The sequence below is a fragment of the Rhodofomes roseus genome, assembly GCF_022264815.1.
Source record: "Rhodofomes roseus strain CIRM-BRFM 1785 chromosome Unknown C8Q71scaffold_23, whole genome shotgun sequence".
Lineage (NCBI taxonomy): Eukaryota > Fungi > Basidiomycota > Agaricomycetes > Polyporales > Fomitopsidaceae > Rhodofomes > Rhodofomes roseus.
Window position 1 is genome coordinate 127,970 of NW_025952979.1, and position 20,908 is coordinate 148,877.

The 20,908-nt window shown below is 56.9% G+C and overlaps 7 protein-coding genes across 7 annotated transcripts; 6 read left to right on the forward strand and 1 right to left on the reverse strand.

The window, feature by feature from the left end:
- Positions 1-345: 345 nt before the first annotated feature.
- On the forward strand, positions 346-1,480 carry C8Q71DRAFT_275421 (uncharacterized protein). The gene is made up of 4 exons (XM_047917449.1): positions 346-693; positions 762-835; positions 897-920; positions 991-1,480. Exons 1-4 carry the CDS (start codon positions 538-540, stop codon positions 1,358-1,360), a joined length of 624 nt encoding a protein of 207 aa, XP_047775022.1. The 5' UTR covers positions 346-537; the 3' UTR covers positions 1,361-1,480.
- Positions 1,481-2,808, forward strand: C8Q71DRAFT_275422 (uncharacterized protein). Its single transcript, XM_047917450.1, has 5 exons — positions 1,481-1,907; positions 1,967-2,032; positions 2,088-2,235; positions 2,307-2,477; positions 2,549-2,808. The coding sequence occupies exons 1-4, from the start codon at positions 1,600-1,602 to the stop codon at positions 2,475-2,477; spliced, it is 693 nt and encodes a 230-aa protein (XP_047775023.1). The 5' UTR covers positions 1,481-1,599; the 3' UTR covers positions 2,549-2,808.
- Positions 2,752-4,798, reverse strand: C8Q71DRAFT_275440 (uncharacterized protein). Its single transcript, XM_047917451.1, has 4 exons — positions 4,559-4,798; positions 3,726-4,501; positions 2,838-3,657; positions 2,752-2,780 (listed from the first exon to the last, which is right to left on the reverse strand). The coding sequence occupies exons 1-3, from the start codon at positions 4,586-4,588 to the stop codon at positions 2,847-2,849; spliced, it is 1,617 nt and encodes a 538-aa protein (XP_047775024.1). The 5' UTR covers positions 4,589-4,798; the 3' UTR covers positions 2,752-2,780; positions 2,838-2,846.
- A 688-nt stretch (positions 4,799-5,486) lies between these two features.
- On the forward strand, positions 5,487-8,521 carry C8Q71DRAFT_861281 (uncharacterized protein; the record flags this gene model as incomplete). Its single annotated transcript, XM_047927883.1, has 7 exons — positions 5,487-5,578; positions 5,631-5,684; positions 5,741-5,785; positions 5,839-6,178; positions 6,235-7,432; positions 7,489-7,670; positions 7,724-8,521. 7 exons carry the CDS (start codon positions 5,487-5,489, stop codon positions 8,519-8,521), a joined length of 2,709 nt encoding a protein of 902 aa, XP_047775025.1.
- A 4,152-nt stretch (positions 8,522-12,673) lies between these two features.
- On the forward strand, positions 12,674-13,372 carry C8Q71DRAFT_778940 (uncharacterized protein). The gene is made up of 3 exons (XM_047924797.1): positions 12,674-13,022; positions 13,079-13,120; positions 13,181-13,372. Exons 1-3 carry the CDS (start codon positions 12,747-12,749, stop codon positions 13,289-13,291), a joined length of 429 nt encoding a protein of 142 aa, XP_047775026.1. The 5' UTR covers positions 12,674-12,746; the 3' UTR covers positions 13,292-13,372.
- A 3,222-nt stretch (positions 13,373-16,594) lies between these two features.
- On the forward strand, positions 16,595-18,389 carry C8Q71DRAFT_275493 (Aldo/keto reductase). Its single transcript, XM_047917452.1, has 9 exons — positions 16,595-16,771; positions 16,862-16,966; positions 17,028-17,176; positions 17,234-17,346; positions 17,398-17,479; positions 17,532-17,626; positions 17,692-17,817; positions 17,874-17,926; positions 17,993-18,389. Exons 1-9 carry the CDS (start codon positions 16,741-16,743, stop codon positions 18,148-18,150), a joined length of 912 nt encoding a protein of 303 aa, XP_047775027.1. The 5' UTR covers positions 16,595-16,740; the 3' UTR covers positions 18,151-18,389.
- Positions 18,390-18,649: 260 nt separating this feature from the next.
- Positions 18,650-20,651, forward strand: C8Q71DRAFT_778945 (uncharacterized protein). Its single transcript, XM_047924798.1, has 6 exons — positions 18,650-18,903; positions 18,960-19,024; positions 19,086-19,109; positions 19,169-19,353; positions 19,413-20,216; positions 20,274-20,651. Exons 1-6 carry the CDS (start codon positions 18,706-18,708, stop codon positions 20,480-20,482), a joined length of 1,485 nt encoding a protein of 494 aa, XP_047775028.1. The 5' UTR covers positions 18,650-18,705; the 3' UTR covers positions 20,483-20,651.
- The last annotated feature ends 257 nt before the right edge of the window (positions 20,652-20,908 follow it).

Consider the following 20,908-nt stretch of genomic DNA (forward strand, 5'->3'; position numbering starts at 1 on the left):
ATCGAGGTCCCTCCATCTTCGTGCGACAAATCGATCCGTCCGACGGCTCAATGTTTGAGGTGCGTATGATATCTCGAGGCGCGTATGTAAGGCTCTTACAGTATCTGAACAGATGAACATGGGTGCGGACAAGCTGTTGGACTCGGGGACCATCCACCAGTGGCCACGACTCGGTTACTCGGACCCCTTCAACTTCAAGTTCAAGTTCTGGCCGCAGTCCTCCTCCGCGCTACCTCGTCGAGAGTCACAGTCACAACCGCGTATGCGTGACGCCGTCACGTTGAGGCTCAAAACCCAGACTCGGAGAGGGCCCCTCTCCGAGCCTGGGTTTGTTCAAGTTCTCCGGCCTTGTTGCCGCTGCGCTATTGCGGCGGTTCTCCCCAGGTTCTCGCTCTTCTCCTGCATCTATCCTGGCTACCTCCTCTCAAGCTCTGTAAAGCCGCAATGTTCACCCCAGATCTCTGCACCGAGTCACCGTACGCCGTCATGGTCGTCTACGACCTTACCCACCGAGGACATAGGTCGCGTCAATGACATATGCCCACAGAAAGCTTAAAGGGCTTCGAATCGCGGATGGTCCGGGCAGATCTCAACAGACTGTCTATACCGCCTCCGACTAGAACTATCCTAACTGGGAGGCGCGGAGAGGTCATATGCACCTGGGGGCTCGGCGTCGCTCATCACGAGGCGATGGCAAGTGTCTCATTCACTCACGCGCAGCACTAGCTTTGTCGCTCACCTCTAGCGACGCCTACTCTTAGGAACGAGTCGTCGAGGAGGCACGGACAAAGATCGAGGGTCTCGACTTGCTGTATGCTCTCCGAGAGTGCGCTATGTGAGTCATGTAATCACTTATTCGGCACGTTGCTGACAAAGGACTGTATTGGCACACTCAGCAAGCAAATCGTAGAGCTCTACGTGTGAGTTGCTATGCAGCGCCTCGGTGCTACCTTGTTTCGACTGTCCCTCTGAACCAGCCCACTGCAATAGGGAGAATGGCCAGGATGCCAACGCGGTGCCGAAGGCGAAACACGCAGATGCGCAGGAGGCTTCTCGCAAGCGGTCACTTTCTGGAGCACCCGACGATGGCATAGCGGCCGACCCGAAGCGGCGTTGTAGCAAACTTCGCCTTGAACACCGTGGCAACGCAGAAACTCTGCACACCTCATTCACTGGCTCTGGTATCGGCGGCGCTTTGGACGACCCTCCGCCGAAACACCACGCTGGACTAGATTCGTTGTCTATCGAGCAAGCAGACTCTCTACTAGGTGCTTCACACTCTGGCACTTTGGTCGTAACCAATGTCCCTCCGAACTGTAATGATCCGGAAACTCGTCTGTTCTCGCAACCGGGATTCTAGTGACTTGGAGGACCTACAGAGCAATTCTGCTGATGGCTTGACGCACTCCCACGACGGTGGCGTATCGATTACGAAGTGTGCGGATCGTGTCATCAACCCTGAATCGTCTTCTGGTTCTCTAGCTCTTGTGGCTGTAGCTACTCGCGAGATCTCTTCTGTGGGCTTGGAACCGACGGAATTCTCTGTGCCTCTCTTGTCGCGCGGAACTAATGTTTCTCAGCCTGGCAGCTTGAGTGGCGATGACTGGTATGACAATCCTCAGGGTATCACGATGGGATCCGCAGAGAAGCCCATACGTATTCAGCATTCAAGCACGAGGCCTGTGTTTCGCTGCGACAGCATCTCGGCGCGAATCACCACGCTTGTCGAGGATATGGAAGCTGCGAAGGAGGACAAGCTGCGGCTGGAGGCCAAGGCGATCAGTGAGTGAATGTTATGAATGTAACCGTCCACTGATTCCTGAATCGCACGAACCTCACCGTAGTTCTGGAAGCGGAGGTGATGGCTTGCAAGCAGGAGAAAGAGATACTGGGGCAGGAAGTCTTCGGTGCGTCGTTACTTCCACACCGTCTCAGTCTGAGGTCCTGACGATTTTAGGGAGTATAGAGCGCACCCGGTCAATCCTCAACCAACTCCAGGGCACACTAGCGGATGTCACGACGATGCAGGCAGGTGGGTCGTCGGTGCGCTCATGCTGTGAGGTCGAGCTGACGCGCAGCATTTGCAGATGTGCGATTGCGATACGATCGGCCGGATGCCAGAAGGCTCAGGCGCGAGTCTGCGCATACATAGTCCGAGTTGGTATCCAGCGCATGGCGATACAGCGAATGTCTTCCTGTTCCCACTGGATTGGCGACACAAGACTACTGAGAAAGGTCTGATCGGTCATCGTCTTGTATAGCGTCATCTGTTTTGTACTTGACACTGATTGTTCACGACTATGAAGCACATATCTATGGCACTGTCATCCGCTCCGTACCATGAAGTTGTTGCTACACAGATTCGCAGCCTGCGTGAACTGCCAGGTTCTTCCTTATCTTTACGCGGCTCTCCCAATCGAGACCAGAATGCAGCCACTACTTACGGCTTGGGCGTGAGCGGTAGGAGGAGCTTCTGAGTGAGTAATCAATTCGGAGAGGTCCTGGGTCCCGCTTACCTATGCGAATGTTTCTCTTCGTGTTTTGCAAGGTTCTGCTAAAGCGCAGCTCAACTGATCTTTCTCAGGTCGGAATACCTATTGAAGGCGCCGCTCAGGACCCCTCCAGTGGGTGAGCGAACGATACACATAGTGATGGCATATGCGGTGTGGGGTGAGAACGCTCGTGTGCTCGGTGAAGCTCATGAGTATCTATAGCGATAGGAAAGGCGAGTATAGGGACACGCGTGCGAGTTGCGCATTATCTATGGTCGCAAGAACATCCTGAACACACGAGTCAGATCAGCATCGACTATTCTCCGGATATATACCATAACTCACGTCACAGGGCTAGACCGCTTCACAGGAGAGATCGACCAGACCGCGTCTGATCCATGGGGCGAACAACTCACGAACCAGGGTGGTAAAACCTTGGATGACGCCATCCCTCGCATCCGGATCCACTTCGTAGGTCCCAATACTCCATTTCGCCTGGACCACGACCAGGCCCTCGAAGCATGGTCCATCCATGATCTTGTGCAAATCTCGCAAGTCGAGCTCCTTGAGAACTCGACAGATCTTGTCATTATTGAAGTTGGGTCCGGCATCGGCACGAGAAGATATCGTGACCCGCTGGAGCTGACGGTTTCGCGCGGCGGAGAGGAAGCCACCCAGCCGTCCCGCGACGTCTGAGCAGAACCGGAGAAATCTAGATGCGTGTGAGTCGGTTGGGAATGATTCCCAGTATGGGGGGACTGTCAGTGGCTCCATCGTCTCGTCATCTAGACTTCCTCTGAGCAAACGGCAATGCGTGGCTTCATGCCGCCTCAGAGAGTCTGCACGAGAGAAGTTGGTGTTGCAATACCAGCATACGAAGTGTAAGGGTCCAGGATGCCAGTGGACGTGGTTTATATGCTTGAACAGGTTGACAACGGTGTCATACGCGCGCCCGCATTTGTGACCTTTGTCATCTGCATCCCAGCAGCATTCGAGTGACTTGATACCCAACGTCGGTTCCCTCCTCCTCCTCCTCTTCCTCGGTCCGCACACATTGTGGGTTTTTTCCAGATGACTTCTTACCTCACCAATGCTCGCATTGTGAATCAAGATGCCGCAGCTCTGCCATCTGCATCCTAGGTAGGGCGTACGTTGAGGTTCGAATCTGATGTCACAACCGTCACTGCAGTGTCAATAGTACTCTGTAAGATCACTGCAGCATAGACTACATACGTGTCAACCATTCGAAGGCCGCCTTTGGATGGCACAATTGCGAGGTCACGCAGGCAGGTGCAGACACCTGACCGCTCAATCCAGTCGATGATAACGGCGAATGTATCCTCGTCGATACTGAGTCTTTGAAGCCGGATGGGCGACTTGGACGCGAACCGTTTGATGACCACGTCGCTCAAAGGGTGCGATTGAATGAATTTTGCATCGTGTAGAGCAAGAGTTTCGAGGAGCGGAAAGGCAGATATGATCCGCAGTAGGTCCTGCATATTGTGCAGATAGAATCTCGATAGGTGTAATGATGTGAGGCGTCGAAAACGGGCCAAGGAGCGGTAAAAGGACGGGTGCATAGCGGGATGTAGGCCTCCGTCAATCTTCAGGGTGTACAAACGAGCGAAGGCGTGCCCGAAGACTAACGGTAGAACGTGTAGGAAGGGACTGCTGGCGTTCCGTTGAGCTTCCAATGGGTCTCCGCAAAAATCGCGATCCGAGACGACTAGAACGCGTGTCTCCGCGAGCCATAGCTTGACGCCAAGAGACTCGTGCATCGCACGAACCAACAGCATGAAGCTTTCGCGGTTGCGGAGCTCGATCGAGCCATAGAGCTTTTTGGTGGCGTACGCATTCCATCGCCTGCAGACCAACGCCGAGGCCCACAGCTCAGGTTGCTCCATGATATCGAGAACCTCCCATGACACTTCAAGGGGGACGCGGCCGGAGTATGACTGTATTGCGTCTATCGACGTTGAACGCCGCCTCGCTTCGGCAAGATTGAGTGCCTATGATGTGCACATTAGATGCTACTAGGTGATCACCATGAGGAAAGAATGACAGACTTCAACTGACGACTCGGAGGGTCTTTGCATCGTATTGAAAGCAATGTGCGGGAGGATGGTGGGGGCTGGACAGAGGTGCTACAGTGAGGGCGGATAGCTCGACAAGCCTTTATCGATGCGGTCGCAGCGCTACAGCTATGCTGCATAGCCATGCACTGGTCGGTGGCCGCCGATGAAATGAACGCGATACGCCCATTTCGGAGAATATGCGGTATCCCAGTGGCTGTGTGGTCACTAATAATTTAGTTGTCAACCTTGAGAGTACGAGGACGTGGGAGCGAAACGATATCTGCACTGCTTGGCTCACCGAATTCCCTTCTGTACGCAGCATAGCGCCTTATCCATCAGCGACGACCTGACGGTGCCGTTCTACTACTCAGCCTCGGAAATTGCAGTGATAATGTGGACGTACTATCGTAACTCCCCACCCACAAATGCTGGAAATCTCTCCGATCCGATCAATACCATGTCTTGACGAGTTGAAAAGATATTCGTTGAAAGTTGGATGAATTCCAATTTTCGAGACTCGAGCCTCGGAGCTCGAGGTGCCGGAACAAGCTCGCGCCCACGTGACGTTCGACGCGCGGTGTGGCTTATGTGGCTCACTACGCGTGGCGTCGATCGGAGATCTGGGGAAGTTGCATTGTTCTCCGTCGGACGTCCAACGACGCGCCTCTTGACTCGTGCCTCTGCCACATCCAGTAGGTCCTGTTTGCGGTGAAACAGTTCGGGGTCTAGATCCGCGTGCAATACTTCAGATAACCTACCAAAAAGGCAAGGAGACACTTCGGCTAGCAACAACAATGCTAACCCAGGATTCAGCGAAGCAGGCGTTCCCTCGTGGCCAACAAACATTGTGGCTCCCTGAGTTGATATAAAGCGAGCGCGTGTTCGCCCACCGCGTAAGTTGTGCCCTCATTTTTGTACGATGGACTCTCCTCCTGAACCCATAGCCAGTCTACTACCATTCGTTGACCGGGGTGCTACCACACCGCCCGCTTCACCTCGGACTGAGCAATCGTGAGTCACTCTTCTTTCTCGTGCTCAAGGACCCAGCCCACCATCGCTATAGAACACCGCCGACACCTTCCACGTCCGCGGCACCGGAAACATACCTAGAACTGATGTACGTGATGCTCTCCACTTGGCCACTGGGGTCATCGTGGCTCACGCCGTTGACAGCGAACGTATTTCGACGCCCACTGCTGGCGAAAGCTCTAACGACTTGTAAGTATTGTCTTTTCGCTTCGCAGTACTCCACTTGCTCACGCTGTGATCAGATCGTCTGCTCCAGACGAAACACAGCATCCCCGCACTCCTCCACGTACAGGGAAGGATAGGGCTGACGGGCCTCAGATCACTGGAACACCGATAGTACACAAGGCATCCTCGTACCGCGGGCACTCGGTAGCATCGCTTGTTGGCAAGCAGAACGCAAAGATCATACGGCCGCAATACGCGAAAGAGATGAGGCCCAAGCTCGCAGAGTTGCCTTTTGACGAGTTCATGGCCGAGTTCATGGAGGGACCGGAGTTACCGTCAGAGTCTGTGCTCAAGATCCCGGACATGGACAAGGGCAAGTTGATGGGTAGAAAGGAGGAGGATGTCTGCGTCGAACTGGTGTGTGTGATGCCCTGGAATCTCGGATTTGTCTTTCTAACTCTCACAATCAAAAGTGCAAGATGGCTCAAATCGTGTTCGACAGCTGTCCTCATGGAGAGAAGCTAGCGGCGAAGAACACCAGACAGCATCCGGATAACACAGACCACGATGACTACAGCGAGCAGTTGAGGGCCGACATCTCTTGCTATCCCGTCCACCCCCAAGCCACTGCCGACTACGCCTCTGCGACCGCCGACGCTGACAAGTTTCAGGCCCAAACCCGCTGGGCATGGATCTCGCTTTGGGTCGAAGTCAAGACGGCTCATAACGATTGTCCTTTCGAGATGCAGAACCCTACCGAGGACAACTTCCTTCGCGGTGGCGACGGCGCAGCTATGACGCTCGGCCAGATGGCTGAGTACATGGCGAAGATCTTCCGGAGGCAGCACCGGACACACTGCTTTTCACTGTCGGTGTATCGCGGAAGGGCTCGCATGATGCGCTGGGACAGGGCTGGGGCCATCGTCTCCACGCCTATCGACTTCGTTGCGAATCAGTCGCTTATCCACACAGTCTTCTGGCGATATGCGTCTATGGATCAGAAACAGCGTGGCTTCGACCCTACGGTGATCCCGGCTACACCGCAGGAAATCGAAGAGATGAGGACCTGTCCTGCGCCGACCGAATGGGTGAACGCCTGTCGGAGAGCCTCGTTGGATCGGCCGGGATGGCCAATCTATAAGATTCTCATGCGTCGTCAAGATCTCGTTGATCCACGGGAGTTGACACCCCTGACAAATGGCATCGATCCTGTCGACCCGGAGCCAAAGGATCCGGATCGCGCGGCAAATCCAGACGCGTCTTTCCTCGTCGGTATGCGGTGCTTTGCGGCCGACTCACCCACTGGACGGGGCACCAAGTGCTTCATTGCGTACGAAGTGTCTCGGCAACGCCTGGTCTTCCTCAAGGATTACTGGCGCCCCGAGACGGTTCATCCGGACCGCCGTGAGGGCGATGTGCTGAAGTTGCTGAGGACGAGGAACGTCAAATTTGTTCCCACACCGGTAGCTGCCGGCGACGTGTATAACAGCGAAGACGGACTGGACGTACAGAAGACACGTACCCAGGAGCACTTGAACAAAGACAAGACGACGAAGCGGGAACACCCTGCGCAGGTTCATTATCGCCTGGTCGTGAAGGAGATCGCACGCCCGCTTGACGACCATCATGATCCATACCAGTTAGTCAAAGTACTATTTTTCGCGTTCGAAGGTGAGTGTGATTTGTTCGAGATTCGAACGAATGTGTTTGCTAAGTCTGCTCTCCAGCTCACAGACAAGCTTGGGAGCAAGAGCACATCATACATCGGGATATCAGCGCGACCAACATCCTGATGTTTGTGTACAAAGACGAGAAGGGTAGAACGTGGGTTATCGGGCTCTTGAATGACTGGGAGCTTTGCAAGTTCCTCGATGATATCAAGAAGGGGGCTACACGTCCTGGACGCTCGGTAAGTTTTCAGATCAATCAGCGTCTTCATTGTGGGGCTCACTCTAGCGTCAGGGAACGTGGCAGTTCATGTCTGCCAGACTTCTGTTGAACCCAGACAAGCAGCACGAGCTGGCCGATGACCTAGAATCCTTCCTGCATGTCCTCCGGTGGATGTGTCTCCGGTTCTACGAGCACCGTCTCACGCACAGTCCCCCTGAGCTCCGGGATCACGTCCTTACGTTCTACGAAGCCATCGGCGTGCGACGCGATGACCACGAAGACACCGGAGGGGCGCAGAAGTACATCACAATGTGCGACGGCTACAATCCGGTCCCACTACTAGACAGTGACTCGCCCCTCGACGAACTGCTCCGGAATCTTGCTTCCGTCTTTCGCGCCCACTATGCAGCTGTAGAACCCAAGAAGCCCGTAAAGCCAGTGCGCAAGGAACGTCAACCCATTGAAGATGCCGCGGACTCGGATCTGCTCCTCCAGTCCATGCTTTCCTCAGGGTCTTTTACAGATGATGAGGATGACGTGGAACCCCAAACACCGGTGGTAGCCCAGGAGCTGGTCAATCACACCCCCATCCGCAACGCATTCGGCAAGGCGCTTCGCCGTCCGGCGTCGCTGTGGGAGCTCAACAAGATGGACGATCAGTTCGAGGCCTTTGAGAAATCGCCTGTGACCCAACGCAGCATCCTTCGCTCGAGTCAGCAGTCCGCTGGCTCGAAACGAGCGGCGGAGAGTCTTCCAGACGCGGGTAAGGCGAGTTCCTCGAGGCGTGCAAGGAGCACGGCCGCCGCCGGAGATCTACCCTCGGTGGCCGAAGCTGGATCTGCCGTGGATGCGTCGTCAAACGTAGACTGATTTTGGCGACTGGTGTGCTGTTTCCATTTAGTCTATATTTCTGGATTATACAGTGTGTACGATTATGCAAGTCCACTTCAATGCGATATGACGCGTACTACTTCACACAGAGTGGTCGGAGAATTGTGTATAAAGACCGACATAACTTACAAACAGAACGGGCGTGCCGCTCATCGCCTCACTGACATACTCATCAGACCAAGAGTTATCGGCAGCGTCAACGCAACCGCTGCAACTCAGCAGTCATATCATCGATACCTCGACCCTCCGCCTCGCGGGGAGCTCTCTCAACTCTCGACGCTGTCCAGATCTATGAGAACGCGCATCAGCATCGAAAGGTGCACAGCGACAGCTTGACGCACCGGGTATCCTGCGCCGGGCGACCTGCGCTTCCGACGAGAGCTCTCGGCCCCTGAAGATGATAGTCAGGCGTGAGTACATCATAGTCATCGGAAGGACAACGCACCGTCCATCTTCATTTCCTCACTCACTGTGTCATCAGCGCCGTCCCTTGCTCAGCGGGCTGTGCCCGCAAGTCTGCACAGGTTCCCGGGGATATGAGCGTCAGCCGGGAACGGGAGCAACTTGTAGGGGGATCTGACTGTTCTCGCGCTGCGTTATCTCCGAGGCTCAGCCTCTGCCGCCAGCCCCATCGCCGTGCCTCGAGGGCGGCCACGGTGTCCATGACGACTTCGAATGCTGCCTTGCAATCGTCGTCTAGATCGCCTGGCTCGCCGCCGCTACGAGTTTCCGTGTATTCCCGAGGTTGCGAGCCAGGCTGTGCATCCTCTGTCGTGCTGTCAGTACGCGCGTCCCTGGGATCTCCGCCGGCGTCGTCTGCGACTTCTTGCTTGCCAGTGGCGGTGGCTTTCTCTTCAGCGTGACTGGAGGCCGGGGAGCGGCGATGTCCGAGAGTTGCGATAGCTTACCGAGTGACCGTAGCACCAGCATCTGGCATTGTCGTCCCAGAACCAGGCGCCCCAGTACCAGTAGCATCAGCCATCGAGTTATTTGCGGTGTGACTTTGCTCTGAACCAGTGGAGGAGACTCGCGGAGTGTTCTCGATCGCAGACAGTACCGTGGTAGCACAAGCCTCAAGCCCAGAGCCAGCACCTTGCCGAGTGACACCTGATTTCGCGCCAGACACAGCTTGCGACGGTCCAGCAGCAGAAGAGAGCTTCGCACCTGCTGGAGAAGGATTGAAAGCCCATTAGAAGAAGTCGGTAGTGCGCCAAGGCGAGCTTCCAGATGCCTGGCCGTCGAACGGAGGAGTCTTGTGCCGGATGCGCTTGCTCTCGGGACCGACGTCGCCAGCGTTGGAGGGTGGTCGTGATCATGGTCGCTTTGTGGACCTGGGTTGCTGAGTATCCTCAGCTGGGGCCGTTGATGCGGGCGCGTCTTGGTTTCTCTTCCTACAAGTGCGGTTTCTCTTTCAGCAAGTGCGGTTTCTCTTCCTGCAAGTGCGCATTTGATCAACTCGCCATCATTCGACTGCCTGCCCGGCATACGTACGTAATTTGGGTGTCGATCGCCGAGCTGAACGGTCAGGATCAGTGGGAAGTGTTTTGGGTCATCGCAGCCGCAGACTCACATGTTCAATTCACGGTGCATCTTCTCGTGCGGCTTGCACTTCGTCTGCTACCGTGTCTTTGTCGGCAGGTGTTCTTCGAGGGCTCTGCGCTGCGGAGGCGCAAGGCGCAGTTGGCGGTGAGTTTTCGCAGTACAACTTTTGCTGCAGACATACCGCCGCGTTCGCATGGCGCTGATGAGGTCCCACGTTCCAGACGCACCGCACCACTGGTGCGCCATGCTCCCAAGTACAGAGCGCGGTGGGCGCGGGGTGCTGCGGAACTCCGAGGGTCCGGAGGTCGTCGTCGAGGTACTGCTTGATGTTGCATGGGTCCGCCGTTTGTGATCGCGCGCCGACTTTGCCTTCTCCCTGCAATAACGAATGTACAGAACGTAGCAGGGCATAGCGTGTGGGTTTCTGATTGAGAAGTGCGACATCCCGCTGCCGAGAGAAAAGGTACGACGAGATGATGAGAGGCGAAGCCTACTGGCACTGGGAGGTAAGTAGCTGTAAGTAGACGCTCGAACTTGGAGCCACCCAAGCGCGTCTGCTGCTAGTGACCGTCACATTATAGACACCGATCAACACATTTGTGTGGTCGAAGCCGGCGTGAATGCTCGTCACGGCGTCGACGTGTCCCCGGGAACAAATGCTCGGACCAGAAACGTAAGTACTTAGCTGGAGTGACATCCGGACATTAGAAAATGGGACGCTTAGTGTCGTGTCGGGGATCGATCCTATGCCGTGTGTAACAGGAGACAGTCCCCAGACAGGATGTTAGGACGCGTCTAGTACAGTCGAAAATGTCAAAAAGTGACGAGTTTCCGGGTCCCACTAGTCACTCCGGGCGGGGCAGAAGATCTGCCACCGTCGTCCGGGCTTTCGAGGTCTTCCGGGCTTGGTCGGTCTGTGGCACTGGTGCGCCCATGCTCCGTGCTCCTACACCTCATCTTGTCTGATGACCATGGAAGTCCGGAGAGTCTTGCATTTCGTTGGGCCCGCGGTGGGCACGTGCTGTTGGGGGAGCAGTCACCAATGAAATGGGCGGTGAGCACGTCTGCGGAGGATGGCTCCAGATGAGACGTAGGTGCGAGCGGACGAAAGTACGGGCTGACGACCAGTGAGTCGGACCAGAACGACACCTGGATCAACAGATGCGATCTTGTGGGAGGCCCACACTAATCTGCAACCATTTCCGAGATCGCCAAGTCGATCCGCCATCTGCCTCCGACGACTGGCTTGTTCGTGCGATGACCCACCGACATACACTGCTGCAGTATGGTCCGTACTATGCGGCGGAGCTTCGTCCCCGTGGAACACGGTTGTAGGCTGTATGAACATGTAGGATGCGTGGTGTCACAGTCAGGTGACAATGTAACAAGGCCCGTCACATCCGAGGTCCTCAGCGGCTCCTCAACTCGAACTCAACCTCCAACGACCATCACCGCGGCCTGCGGGTATTCCCGTGCAGATACGACTGCCGCCCACAGTCAAAGGCGACCCTGCGCTACAATAACCACACATAACCATCCTCACACTCGTTCTAAATTAACGATCATTATGCCCGGACCTGCGCCTCCACTACTAGCAGAGCCTGCGTGGCTCTCGTCTCAGAAGCAGCCAGACTTCGCTTTGGTCGCGGACATCGACTTCGACCCCCGCCTCATGGGCCCAATCACCGTAAGGAACAAGAAACATTCGTACCAATACTGGAGGCACCAAACTCGCGACTTCCTGCGCACTTTCTACATCCCGCAGCCCGACCTGCTCAAGGTACTCGTTGACGATCCGGAGTTTGCTTGTATTCGTTGTTCGTGGGACGAGACGAAGACGCGCCGTGTCGTAGGTGGAACAGTTGCCTGCATCGACCTGTGTACGCTGACCTCAGACCTTCGACGAGCGTAGGTGCACCTACGCGATTCTGTGACACACGTCTTGTCATTCACGGACCTGCTTCTGAAGCGCAACCATAGGATGTACGTACCGTGACGTGCTACGCACTTAGGGATGGAACGCGCGCTGACTTGCTCCCTGCAGTATCAATATCAGGTGGTCAGGCTGGGACATACCAGAGTAAGCGACAACCGGCAGCTATTTTACACCGTCAGACATGCTGATGTTGGCACAGACTTTATACGACAAGCTCGGAGAACGCAGCATCCAACAAGCGACCGTCCTCGCCCCTTCACCAGGAACAGTCTCCGTCCAAGCGCGCTCGGGTTGATACCGAGGCTAACTCAGACGAGACAAGGAAGCATGCTTCAAGCTCAAGTCCTCAGTCACCGGTCTCTATCGAGTCAGCTTCTGAGGACAACGCTTTACCCAGGTCCAAGAGCCATTCTCCCGACCATGACTGCAGCGGTCTGTTTGGCGCTTCACCCGTCCTCGAACCTGAACCTACCACTGCCTCCGACAATGTGCTCGATCAAGCTTCATCAGAACGTACAAAAGCTCAGCCCCCTCTAGGCGATCTTCGTAGCTCTCAGGCTGAAGGCGCGGCCGACAAGGAGAACACATCGATTGGCGAAACGCCGACGCTCAACGGACCTGGTGATACCTCGGTGCAGACGGCAGAACAACCGGCCGACCTCACTGCGCGACTCCCTCTGGCGACCCGCGGGCTCGAGCTGTCTTCTGCTGGCAAGAACGCGCTGGATGATCTTGGGAATATCGCTAGTGGTGCTAGAGTGTCTGGGTCTGTGTCTGGGTCCGAGTCTGTCGCTCTTGTCAACGCTGGCGACGACGTCACGGTCTGCCAAGTTCCATCTGGGCGCTCTAGTACCCTCGGAGAACACGACGGGACTCCTTCAGCGAGCGCATCCGCGTTTCAAGTTGCCGCGGCGGACATCAAGAAAGTGTGCGGCAAGATCGCGCAACGGGAGGCTGCGGCGGAGGCGACTGGGGGAGAGCAGGATCGCGCGGACCTCGTTGGTGGGTGTTCGTTCTTTTTGCTGGTCGAACTAGACCTCACTGTGAGCTCTGGATAGCGTTTGAGCGGACGATTGACGATATTCTCGTACAAGGCAGAGGTGTGTAGCGTCGCGCGTCTCAGTATATTCCCTTTGCTGACTTTAGGCCCGGGGTTCGAGATTGAGTCGAGATTGGCGCGGCACAGGTTGACTCGGTCATGGCTGGACATAGATGCCCAGCGTTTGCTGAGCACCTGGGTAGGTGGACATTCACGGCTCGCGTCATTCTAGCACAAACTATTACTGTTCCTCGACAATATATGCAGCCTAATCACAACAACCTACGCGCGTGGATGTTTGGGCGACCAGAGACCGGGTTTCACTGGCACTCTTCCTACGGATCTAAGACGGGGGCTCCTAAGGTAGGTGCAGCGTCATTTTGCGCCGCGAGCCTCCGCGTGGACGTCGACATCATGGTATCATAGCACAGCCGCTTGCAAAAAAGAGGTAGTCATCGCTATCTGGCATGCGCACTTGACCCCGCTTACATTCACGTAAAGTAAGCTAGATCTATACTGACACGACGAGGGAGTGATGAAGAATCATGTTGTGATGATATGTAGTTGGCAAGTTGTCAACGAAGTCGCGAACGCGACACAACGCCGCTCGACGCGTAGCACAGCCCACGTGACCGTGGTGTTGTGTCAGTTTCGTGACGCCGTCCCTCCTCCGGTCGTTATCGTCCTCGCCCCGGCCTGCCTTTAGCATGGCTTGCTGCCAGACTTTTCTTCATTCCAAGTCTTCGTGCATCTGAGAAGCTCCGAGGCTGATTGTCATAACCGCTTTCCGGAACAACCCAAGGCTACCGTCAACAAGTGCGAGTCACTGGCAGACGACCCTTTTGTGCGCTCTTGGGCTTTGGCCGGCTCGCAGGTCAACCAGGAAAGAGCATGCAGCCCGTTCGAAAGGGTATGTGGAGGTATGAATCTCGGGTCAGCTCAACGGTGTAGGGTCTTCGAGACGTGCGTAACCCGTTGTTTCTGTCAGCCTACCGCGCAACTTACCCTATGCTGATATACTAGCTCTGGGAATCGCAGCAGCCGTATTCCGCTCCCCTTGTTACATCGCGTTCTCTAGATCTCATTGCGTGGTGGTCAGATGCGCATATATGCCGCAGCGGCGGCTGGCCTACGAGTCGACCAGACTTCGCAAACTCGGATACGTCTCGCCGGACGACGGACCACATTACGTGCCATTCTCGTCTGGACTCTGCATGAACAAATGGGTACATGTTATTGGTAATGCCTACCCGGACACTGACATGCCTCCACGTTCCGTTTGTACAAGTGGCTGACTCTTTGTCGCGAGCCGCTGCTCAGGTCGGGCGTGGTCGAGACCTAGCGACCTACGGCTGACATGGACGAGCCTTTAAGTCAAAGGTGTGCAGTCCTGTCCACTTGGTCTCTCGTCTCGTCTCCGCTTCGTGCCTGCTTTCTGTTGGCTCAGTCGCTTGCTTTGTTCCTCCATGGCATCTCCCTCACGCATACCCGCACCTCGCCGCAGTACGGGAGGACCTCAATCTGCACCGCTCTCCGTCTCTTCCCATTCTCCTAGGAAGGAAGACCACCATGCTCAACAAGATCCGGCACAGAGGATCTTGACGGAAGTCATCCACGGTTGCGCCAGTCCAGCGAAGTCGCCAACAGACAATGTTGGCTCTCCTCTCAAGACGACCAAGGATCTTGTCTCGCCTTCAAAGGCCACCAGCTTCCCCGCGAGAACCGATGTGGAGAACCAGCGTCAGGCTCGGGCGCCCCACATGACGCATACCCGCCGCACGTCGATTCCGAAGTCGCCCAGGAAGGTCTTCCACCCTCTGCCGCACCGCCAGCCCGGTCAATGCGCTGACACCTCTCCGTCGAAGCCAACACCTTTGTTCCAGCTAAACGGCGTCCCCGCCACGATGCCCGATACCAACGGCGTGCCCAACTCCGCCTCGGTCTGTATCCCGACCTCCACGCTCACAGGCCCATGCCTCCTCATGCCCACACCATCCTTCGTCGCCGTACACAACACCGACGGATCAAGTACCGTGTCAATCGGCGCATGCGATGCAAACCCGAAGGGGACTGTAAACTTACAGAAGGCGAGGAGGCAGGGCAGGACCTGGCTGAAGTCGCACGCAGCGCCCGCCCCCGCGAAGGAGTCGCTCATGCTCGCGACACCGTCGTTCATCGCCCTCGGGAGTTCGGGGTCTACGGCGAGCTTTGCGTCGAGGTATTCGCTATGGCCTAGGAAGCATGGAGGACAGGCGAGGAGGACTGAGGGTCGCGGCGGGGACTCTGATGTGAGTGCGAAGGGCTGCGTGCTAGAGACATCTGCTTCCCCTTCTGCGGGAAGTGCACCGGGTGCTGCTGGTCTCGGAGACGCGGACCTGTTCGCTCCTGCCATGGAAGGTCCGCGTCAAGTTGATACACAGGACGGGCGCATAGTAGGCCTGCCGAAGGATATGCTCGAGACTCTGGGCGAGCTTGAGGCTGTTGCGAAGCTCGTCCAGGGTCTTCCCGTCCCGGTGCCTCAACCGCGTCTTCGTGGCTTCGAGGTGGTACTGCCCAGCAGGCCGTGCGCCGTCGACGGGTCGACTCAAGCTGTAGGCGTGTCTGACGCATTGCCTGACGAACTGGACGTACCGACCTCTGACACGGAGCAAGAAGCGCAAGAGGCACCGGGCGTCCAACCGAAGAACAGCGCGGCTTGTACGAGCACATCCTTCCCATCTAACACTGCTGCATCGCCCTCAAAGCTGCCATGTATTGGTCGTATGTCTCTCGGCCGGACTGTCTCAGCTTCAGGCGCGGCGACTCCTTTGAGGCCTCGTATCCCCGCTGTTCCTCGCAGGGCCGTAAGTGACCAAGGAGGCGCCTCCAACATCGCCAGGATCCCCGTCTCTGCTCTCAGTGCAACTCCAAAGCCGGCCGCTACGCCCAAGACCTCTGCGATACCTACTCCGAGGACCCCTGGTGCATCTGGTGTCAAGGCACCCTCCGGCCTTCAATCTCGTATCCCCAGCTCCACCCCCGTCCGTCCGAGTCTCAAATCGTTCGATGCGAAGTATTCCGTCGCTCGCTTGAGGACCGTCTCGACTCCCGTCCGTACTCCGGCTGGCAAGACGTCTATGGCTGGTTCTGGTCCGTCGAAGCTCAAAGCCGCCCTGAAGCCGCGGCTCTCTGAGCCTATGGCGCCTGTTGTGTCTACTCTGAGGAACGTCTCTCCTGCTGCGTCGGGGCCGATCTCGAGGATTGCAAGGAGGGTCCGGTATTCAGAGGTTCCTCGCGCACGCTGAGAGGTAAATTCATTGGGTTGAAGTTGACTGAGAAGTGTCTTCTTGGGCTGCTGCGTTGTGGAGCAATGTTCTTCTCTTGCAGTACTGTTGCTTGTTATTAGTTCCCTGCTTCATACATAAATATGCTTTCAGAATTACTCCCAGTTGAAGTGTACCGGCTCGCAAAGCCTCGCGTGGCTTATCGCTGCGACGCGCTGCACGTGACCGCGTCAGCAGGAAGGAGCGGCGCGCCGTAGAGCGGCATGGCGATAACTGACCTCATGCGCTCTCATACACGGTCGAGCTATATCGAGCGCAAGAACATTCCCTGGTTGCGAGCTCGTCCTTCTCAGGACCCCTCGACCGCGCACTCCCTCCGTCCTCCCACCACCCGTCGCTCTCCTTCTGAACTCGCAAGATGACTTGGGACCTCATCAAGCTGAACAACGGTACGTGCGCGTTGCTTGAGGTTTCGCGTGAGCTGACGGCGATTCTGCAAATCGTGTTGTCGGGCGGGCGGGCGTCGGTCACATGAACAGGGACGAGCATCCCCAGCATCGCGTTCGGAACGTGGACGCTCGGCGGCGGGCAGCAGTCGACCGACAAGGTCGACCAGGCGCTCTCGGTCGGGTTCAGTCACATCGGTGCGTCCTCAGACCCTCGCAATTCCCCTCCTTCCTCGCGCTTATCTGGTGACCTTCGAAGACACGGCACAGTCGTACAGGAACGAGTACGAGGCGGGCATCGCGATCCACGAGAGCGGGCTCGCGCGCGAGGACCTCTGGATCACAACGAAGTATTCGGGGCTGAACGGGCTAGGGATCGAGACGTCCATCCAAAACAGCTTGCAGAACGTGAGTGGTCCGTGAACATCTCTGAGCGGCGCGACGTGTTTAACGAGGTCGCGATAGCTGGGCGTGGACTATGTCAACCTCTACCTTATCCACCACCCCCGTCTGGCTGTGCCGGACATCCCCACTGCGTGGTCGAAGATGGAGAAGCTACAGACTGACGGACTGGTGAAGTATGCTGGTTCATTTAGATCGTGGGATGGACATGCTGACTTCAGCTTCAGGAGCATTGGCGTCAGCAACTTCAACGTCCTGCAACTCCAAACCCTCCTCGACTCTGCCAAAATTAAGCCCGTCGCTAATCAGGCTTGTCTGCCATCGTCACGAGAAGTGCCTCATGACTGACTTGCTTTGACAGATCCTGTTCCACCCCTACGTGCTCGCCTCGCAGGCACCCATCGTCGAGTTTGGGAACAAGAACGGGATAGTGAGCGAGGCATACAGCATACTGACGTGCGTATCTCCTCCAATTTCATTTCACCGTCCGAGCGCTCAGTTGACTCCGTCGTCTCGTGCAGTCCGCTCACGCACCACACCGGCGGCCCCGTTGACAAGCCGCTCAAGGAGATCGCGGCGCGGCTTGACTCAGAGCCCGAGCAGGTCCTCCTCGCGTGGGCGAAGGCGAAAGGCGTTGTGGTTGTAACGTACGTCGTTGTTTGTTTCATCGGGTACCTGGCTGACTGTTCGCGTTCTTGTCCAGGGCGAGCACGAAGAAGGATCGTCTTGAGAGATACCTCGCTGCGGGCGACCTCGGTCAGTCTACCACACCTGCTATTAGAACACTCACTGATGCTGTGTTCCATCCATGCATGTGCGTAGAATTGACCACCGAGGACATCGCTGCCATCGACGCGGCGGGCATCATCGGCGCACGCCGCATCACCGCGCGCACCTACATGAGGCGCGCAGCTGTTGCGGCTTTGATCGGTGCTGCTGTGCTTGGAGTGTGTAGCTATTCCGGGATTAACGTGCTGTGAGGCTGCCGGAGTAACTTCGAGGAGGTGAAGGGAGGGTGCTGTGGATGGCGTGCGATGCTACCAGCGTGGACTGGATGTGTATTGGTTGACATACCGTGGACTTTGTTGTACTTTCTGTGTGTGCCTTGAGCGAGGCCAGCGCGGTACTACTAGTTCGCCCATGTCTCATGATCCCAGCCGGGCTCTCAACCACGTCAGCGGTCAGGCGAAGAGGGCTCCTAAGTATAATTCCGTCGAAACGCGAGCGTTTCAGATGCTGGTATTATGGACATCCTTGAAAGGTACGTCTAATACATAATGCCAGCATGACAGTTTGTGAAGCGGAGGTACAGTAGTCAAATTAAATAAGAGCTCAGTGCCAGTGGTATGTTCCCGGCAAGTTACCGGCAAGTACCTGACGGCCATCCTAGCCCGATACAGTCGAGCACTCCCCCCGATCCCGATCCCGATCAGAGCTGCACGAGGGCGTCCGCATTCCCGGCTATTCCCGGTGGTCGCCGGTCGTGGTCCTTCTCTTCCTCCGTACACTTGCCGCTGCATTCGCTCCCGCAGAGCATGCTGACCCTCCTCATCCAGTACCGCGCAGAGAAGGCGCGGCTCTTCAACATCTACCAGGAAGACACAGACAAGTACCTCGCGGGATTCCTGGGGGATGACCTGCGCACACTCGGGCTGCCTGCACCAGCCGAGTGTATGCTCAGGGCGTGGCGCACGGGGTTCGTAGTTTGTACGTGGGATGAAGGAAAGGGCGCAGTGAGTTCTATCACTGTCCACTCGCGGTATGAGGGGAGGCTGATCGGACGGGCTAGGAGGAGGTGTTGCGGGCGTTCTATACTATGCGCCGCGATGCGGAGGGATTCTTGGAGCTGTCGATGTATGCTTTCGCGTGCTATCCTGCCGTCGGTCTATCGCTCACCTGCGTTTGCCATTGGAAGCACGAGAGTCGAGCTGAAGGGCAGGTACGTCTGTCTCGGTATATGGGCGTGTGGCTCACATTTTAATCACCCATGGATGCTAGCGGGAAGCATATGATTGTTCGTGCACCTAGCACTGCTCCGTCGAAGTGGAAGAAGAACGTGACACGCAATGGACCTGAAGACGTCTCGGGCTACGGGAAGGCGCCTGGTGCGGTGAAGTCGACGTACATCGCGAGGAAAGAAGCTATGGCAAATCCGACTTCATATCCAACCACGACGTACCAAGGTCTGTTCAATTTGTGGTTCTGGATGAGAGCCTGACCTAGACTGCTGACTACATAGTAGCAAAATCGGCAGCAAGGACTCCGAGCTATAGCTCGACGGGAGAACGGTCCACTGCAGCATATCACAAACATCTGCTACCCGACAAGCCTGTCTGGAAGAGAGAATCTCCGCCGCCACTGTCGCTCACGACAGGCTCGCCAGCGACCCCCCACTCGACAACGCCCTCGGCACCAAATACGTCATCGAAATCAGAGTTCGCAACGCCTTCACGCAGGACGGAGCCTTCCGCTGCCTGGAACTCAAGCAACACTCAGGCTGCAGCATCCACACCGGCGAGCTACGCAGGGTCGTCTTCCAAAACGCACGACCTCGTTATCCCCAAACTCGAAGAAGAGGTCCACGACTCGATCCTTCGCAGCGCACTCCCTCCTTCGCATACAGATCCACGAACTCCTCACACCATCACCAGCGCTCACACAGCTACCCGCATCCACAGCAACGCCACCACCACCACCCCGCATAGCATCACGCATACACACACACCCCGCCTCCTTCCTCCCACATCCGGCCACTCGAGCCCATCCCTCTCCAGTGCCTCCGAGTCGCCCGCGCAATCCGTGTTCTCGACGCGGAGCGCGGCGACGACCGCGAGCTCGACGATGACAGCTTCCAGCGCAGCGGGCGCGCTGACACGAGAGGTGTGGGACGTGCGGAGGGAGATGGCGGCGCTGCGCGCGCGGGAGGCGGCGTTGGTCGAGCAGCTCGAGCGGGCGAAGAGGCAAGGCCCAGAGTGGATCAGAGAGCAGGAGAGGCTGGGGTCGCCGGAGCGTCACCGCGACGACCCGGCTCAGGACGCGGTTGAAGGTGCGTGGGCAGGCGAAGTGGGAAACTCGTCGCTGACAGCGGTCGTCGGATGCGAAGCCCTTCGCGCGCAGCTGCAAGCCGAGACGGAGGCGCGGCGCGGCGCGGAGGCCGCCCTGCACGAGGAAAGGCGGCGCCGCGAGCGAGTGGAGGGCGTGCTCGCGGATGCGCGCCGAGAGTGTGCGGCGCCTTTCGTCGTGCCGGCGTTGATGGACGCGTTCATCCAGATCGCGGCGCTCAGCGACCCGGAACGGGGCATCAAGGTGTAGTGGGACTGGGACGAGAGGATAGGCGTGGTATCATTATTGTGGGTATGTTGTACCCGCCTGAACACACGTCTGGTGCTACGTGTACACGGTCTTGTACTGTATTTGTGTTGCTGAAGTGCTGTAGACGACCATTATGCCCGCTTCAATGACCCCATCGTCCTCCGCCCTCTCCTCTGCGTCCCCCTATTGTTCAAGTCCGGGCTGAAGCTGACTCTCGAATTGGGTTCGGCGGTGGGTGGCAGTTGTACTACCTTCAAGTTGCGCTGTGCGTGTTCCCTTCGCTGGCGTTGTGTGGGAGGATGCGATGGGGAAGGCCTGGGGCGCCTCAAGGAAAGGCTTTGCGAAGATGAGTCACCGTGACGGGGCTTGACTATTGGAATGTGATCTAGTCGAAAGCGAGGTGGGAGGGAAGTTGTCATACGACGG

Coding starts and splice junctions, on each gene's coding strand:
- C8Q71DRAFT_275421 (XM_047917449.1), top strand. CDS start 538: ATGCCCACAGAAAGCTTAAAGGGCTTCGAATCGCGGATGGTCCGGGCA. Junction 694..761: donor TCGCTCATCACGAGGCGATG/GCAAGTGTCTCA, acceptor GCCTACTCTTAG/GAACGAGTCGTCGAGGAGGC. Junction 921..990: donor CAAATCGTAGAGCTCTACGT/GTGAGTTGCTAT, acceptor CCACTGCAATAG/GGAGAATGGCCAGGATGCCA.
- C8Q71DRAFT_275422 (XM_047917450.1), top strand. CDS start 1,600: ATGACTGGTATGACAATCCTCAGGGTATCACGATGGGATCCGCAGAGA. Junction 1,908..1,966: donor ACTGGGGCAGGAAGTCTTCG/GTGCGTCGTTAC, acceptor TAGGGAGTATAG/AGCGCACCCGGTCAATCCTC. Junction 2,236..2,306: donor ACACAAGACTACTGAGAAAG/GTCTGATCGGTC, acceptor ACGACTATGAAG/CACATATCTATGGCACTGTC.
- C8Q71DRAFT_275440 (XM_047917451.1), bottom strand. CDS start 4,588: ATGCAAAGACCCTCCGAGTCGTCAGTTGAA. Junction 4,502..4,558: donor CCTCCGAGTCGTCAGTTGAA/GTCTGTCATTCT, acceptor TGCACATCATAG/GCACTCAATCTTGCCGAAGC. Junction 3,658..3,725: donor GGCCTTCGAATGGTTGACAC/GTATGTAGTCTA, acceptor TTGTGACATCAG/ATTCGAACCTCAACGTACGC.
- C8Q71DRAFT_778940 (XM_047924797.1), top strand. CDS start 12,747: ATGATCTTGGGAATATCGCTAGTGGTGCTAGAGTGTCTGGGTCTGTGT. Junction 13,023..13,078: donor GGATCGCGCGGACCTCGTTG/GTGGGTGTTCGT, acceptor AGCTCTGGATAG/CGTTTGAGCGGACGATTGAC. Junction 13,121..13,180: donor TATTCTCGTACAAGGCAGAG/GTGTGTAGCGTC, acceptor CCGGGGTTCGAG/ATTGAGTCGAGATTGGCGCG.
- C8Q71DRAFT_275493 (XM_047917452.1), top strand. CDS start 16,741: ATGACTTGGGACCTCATCAAGCTGAACAACG. Junction 17,347..17,397: donor CAGACTGACGGACTGGTGAA/GTATGCTGGTTC, acceptor CTTCAGCTTCAG/GAGCATTGGCGTCAGCAACT. Junction 17,627..17,691: donor GAGGCATACAGCATACTGAC/GTGCGTATCTCC, acceptor CGTCTCGTGCAG/TCCGCTCACGCACCACACCG.
- C8Q71DRAFT_778945 (XM_047924798.1), top strand. CDS start 18,706: ATGCTGACCCTCCTCATCCAGTACCGCGCAGAGAAGGCGCGGCTCTTC. Junction 19,025..19,085: donor GGATTCTTGGAGCTGTCGAT/GTATGCTTTCGC, acceptor TGCCATTGGAAG/CACGAGAGTCGAGCTGAAGG. Junction 20,217..20,273: donor GGCTCAGGACGCGGTTGAAG/GTGCGTGGGCAG, acceptor TCGGATGCGAAG/CCCTTCGCGCGCAGCTGCAA.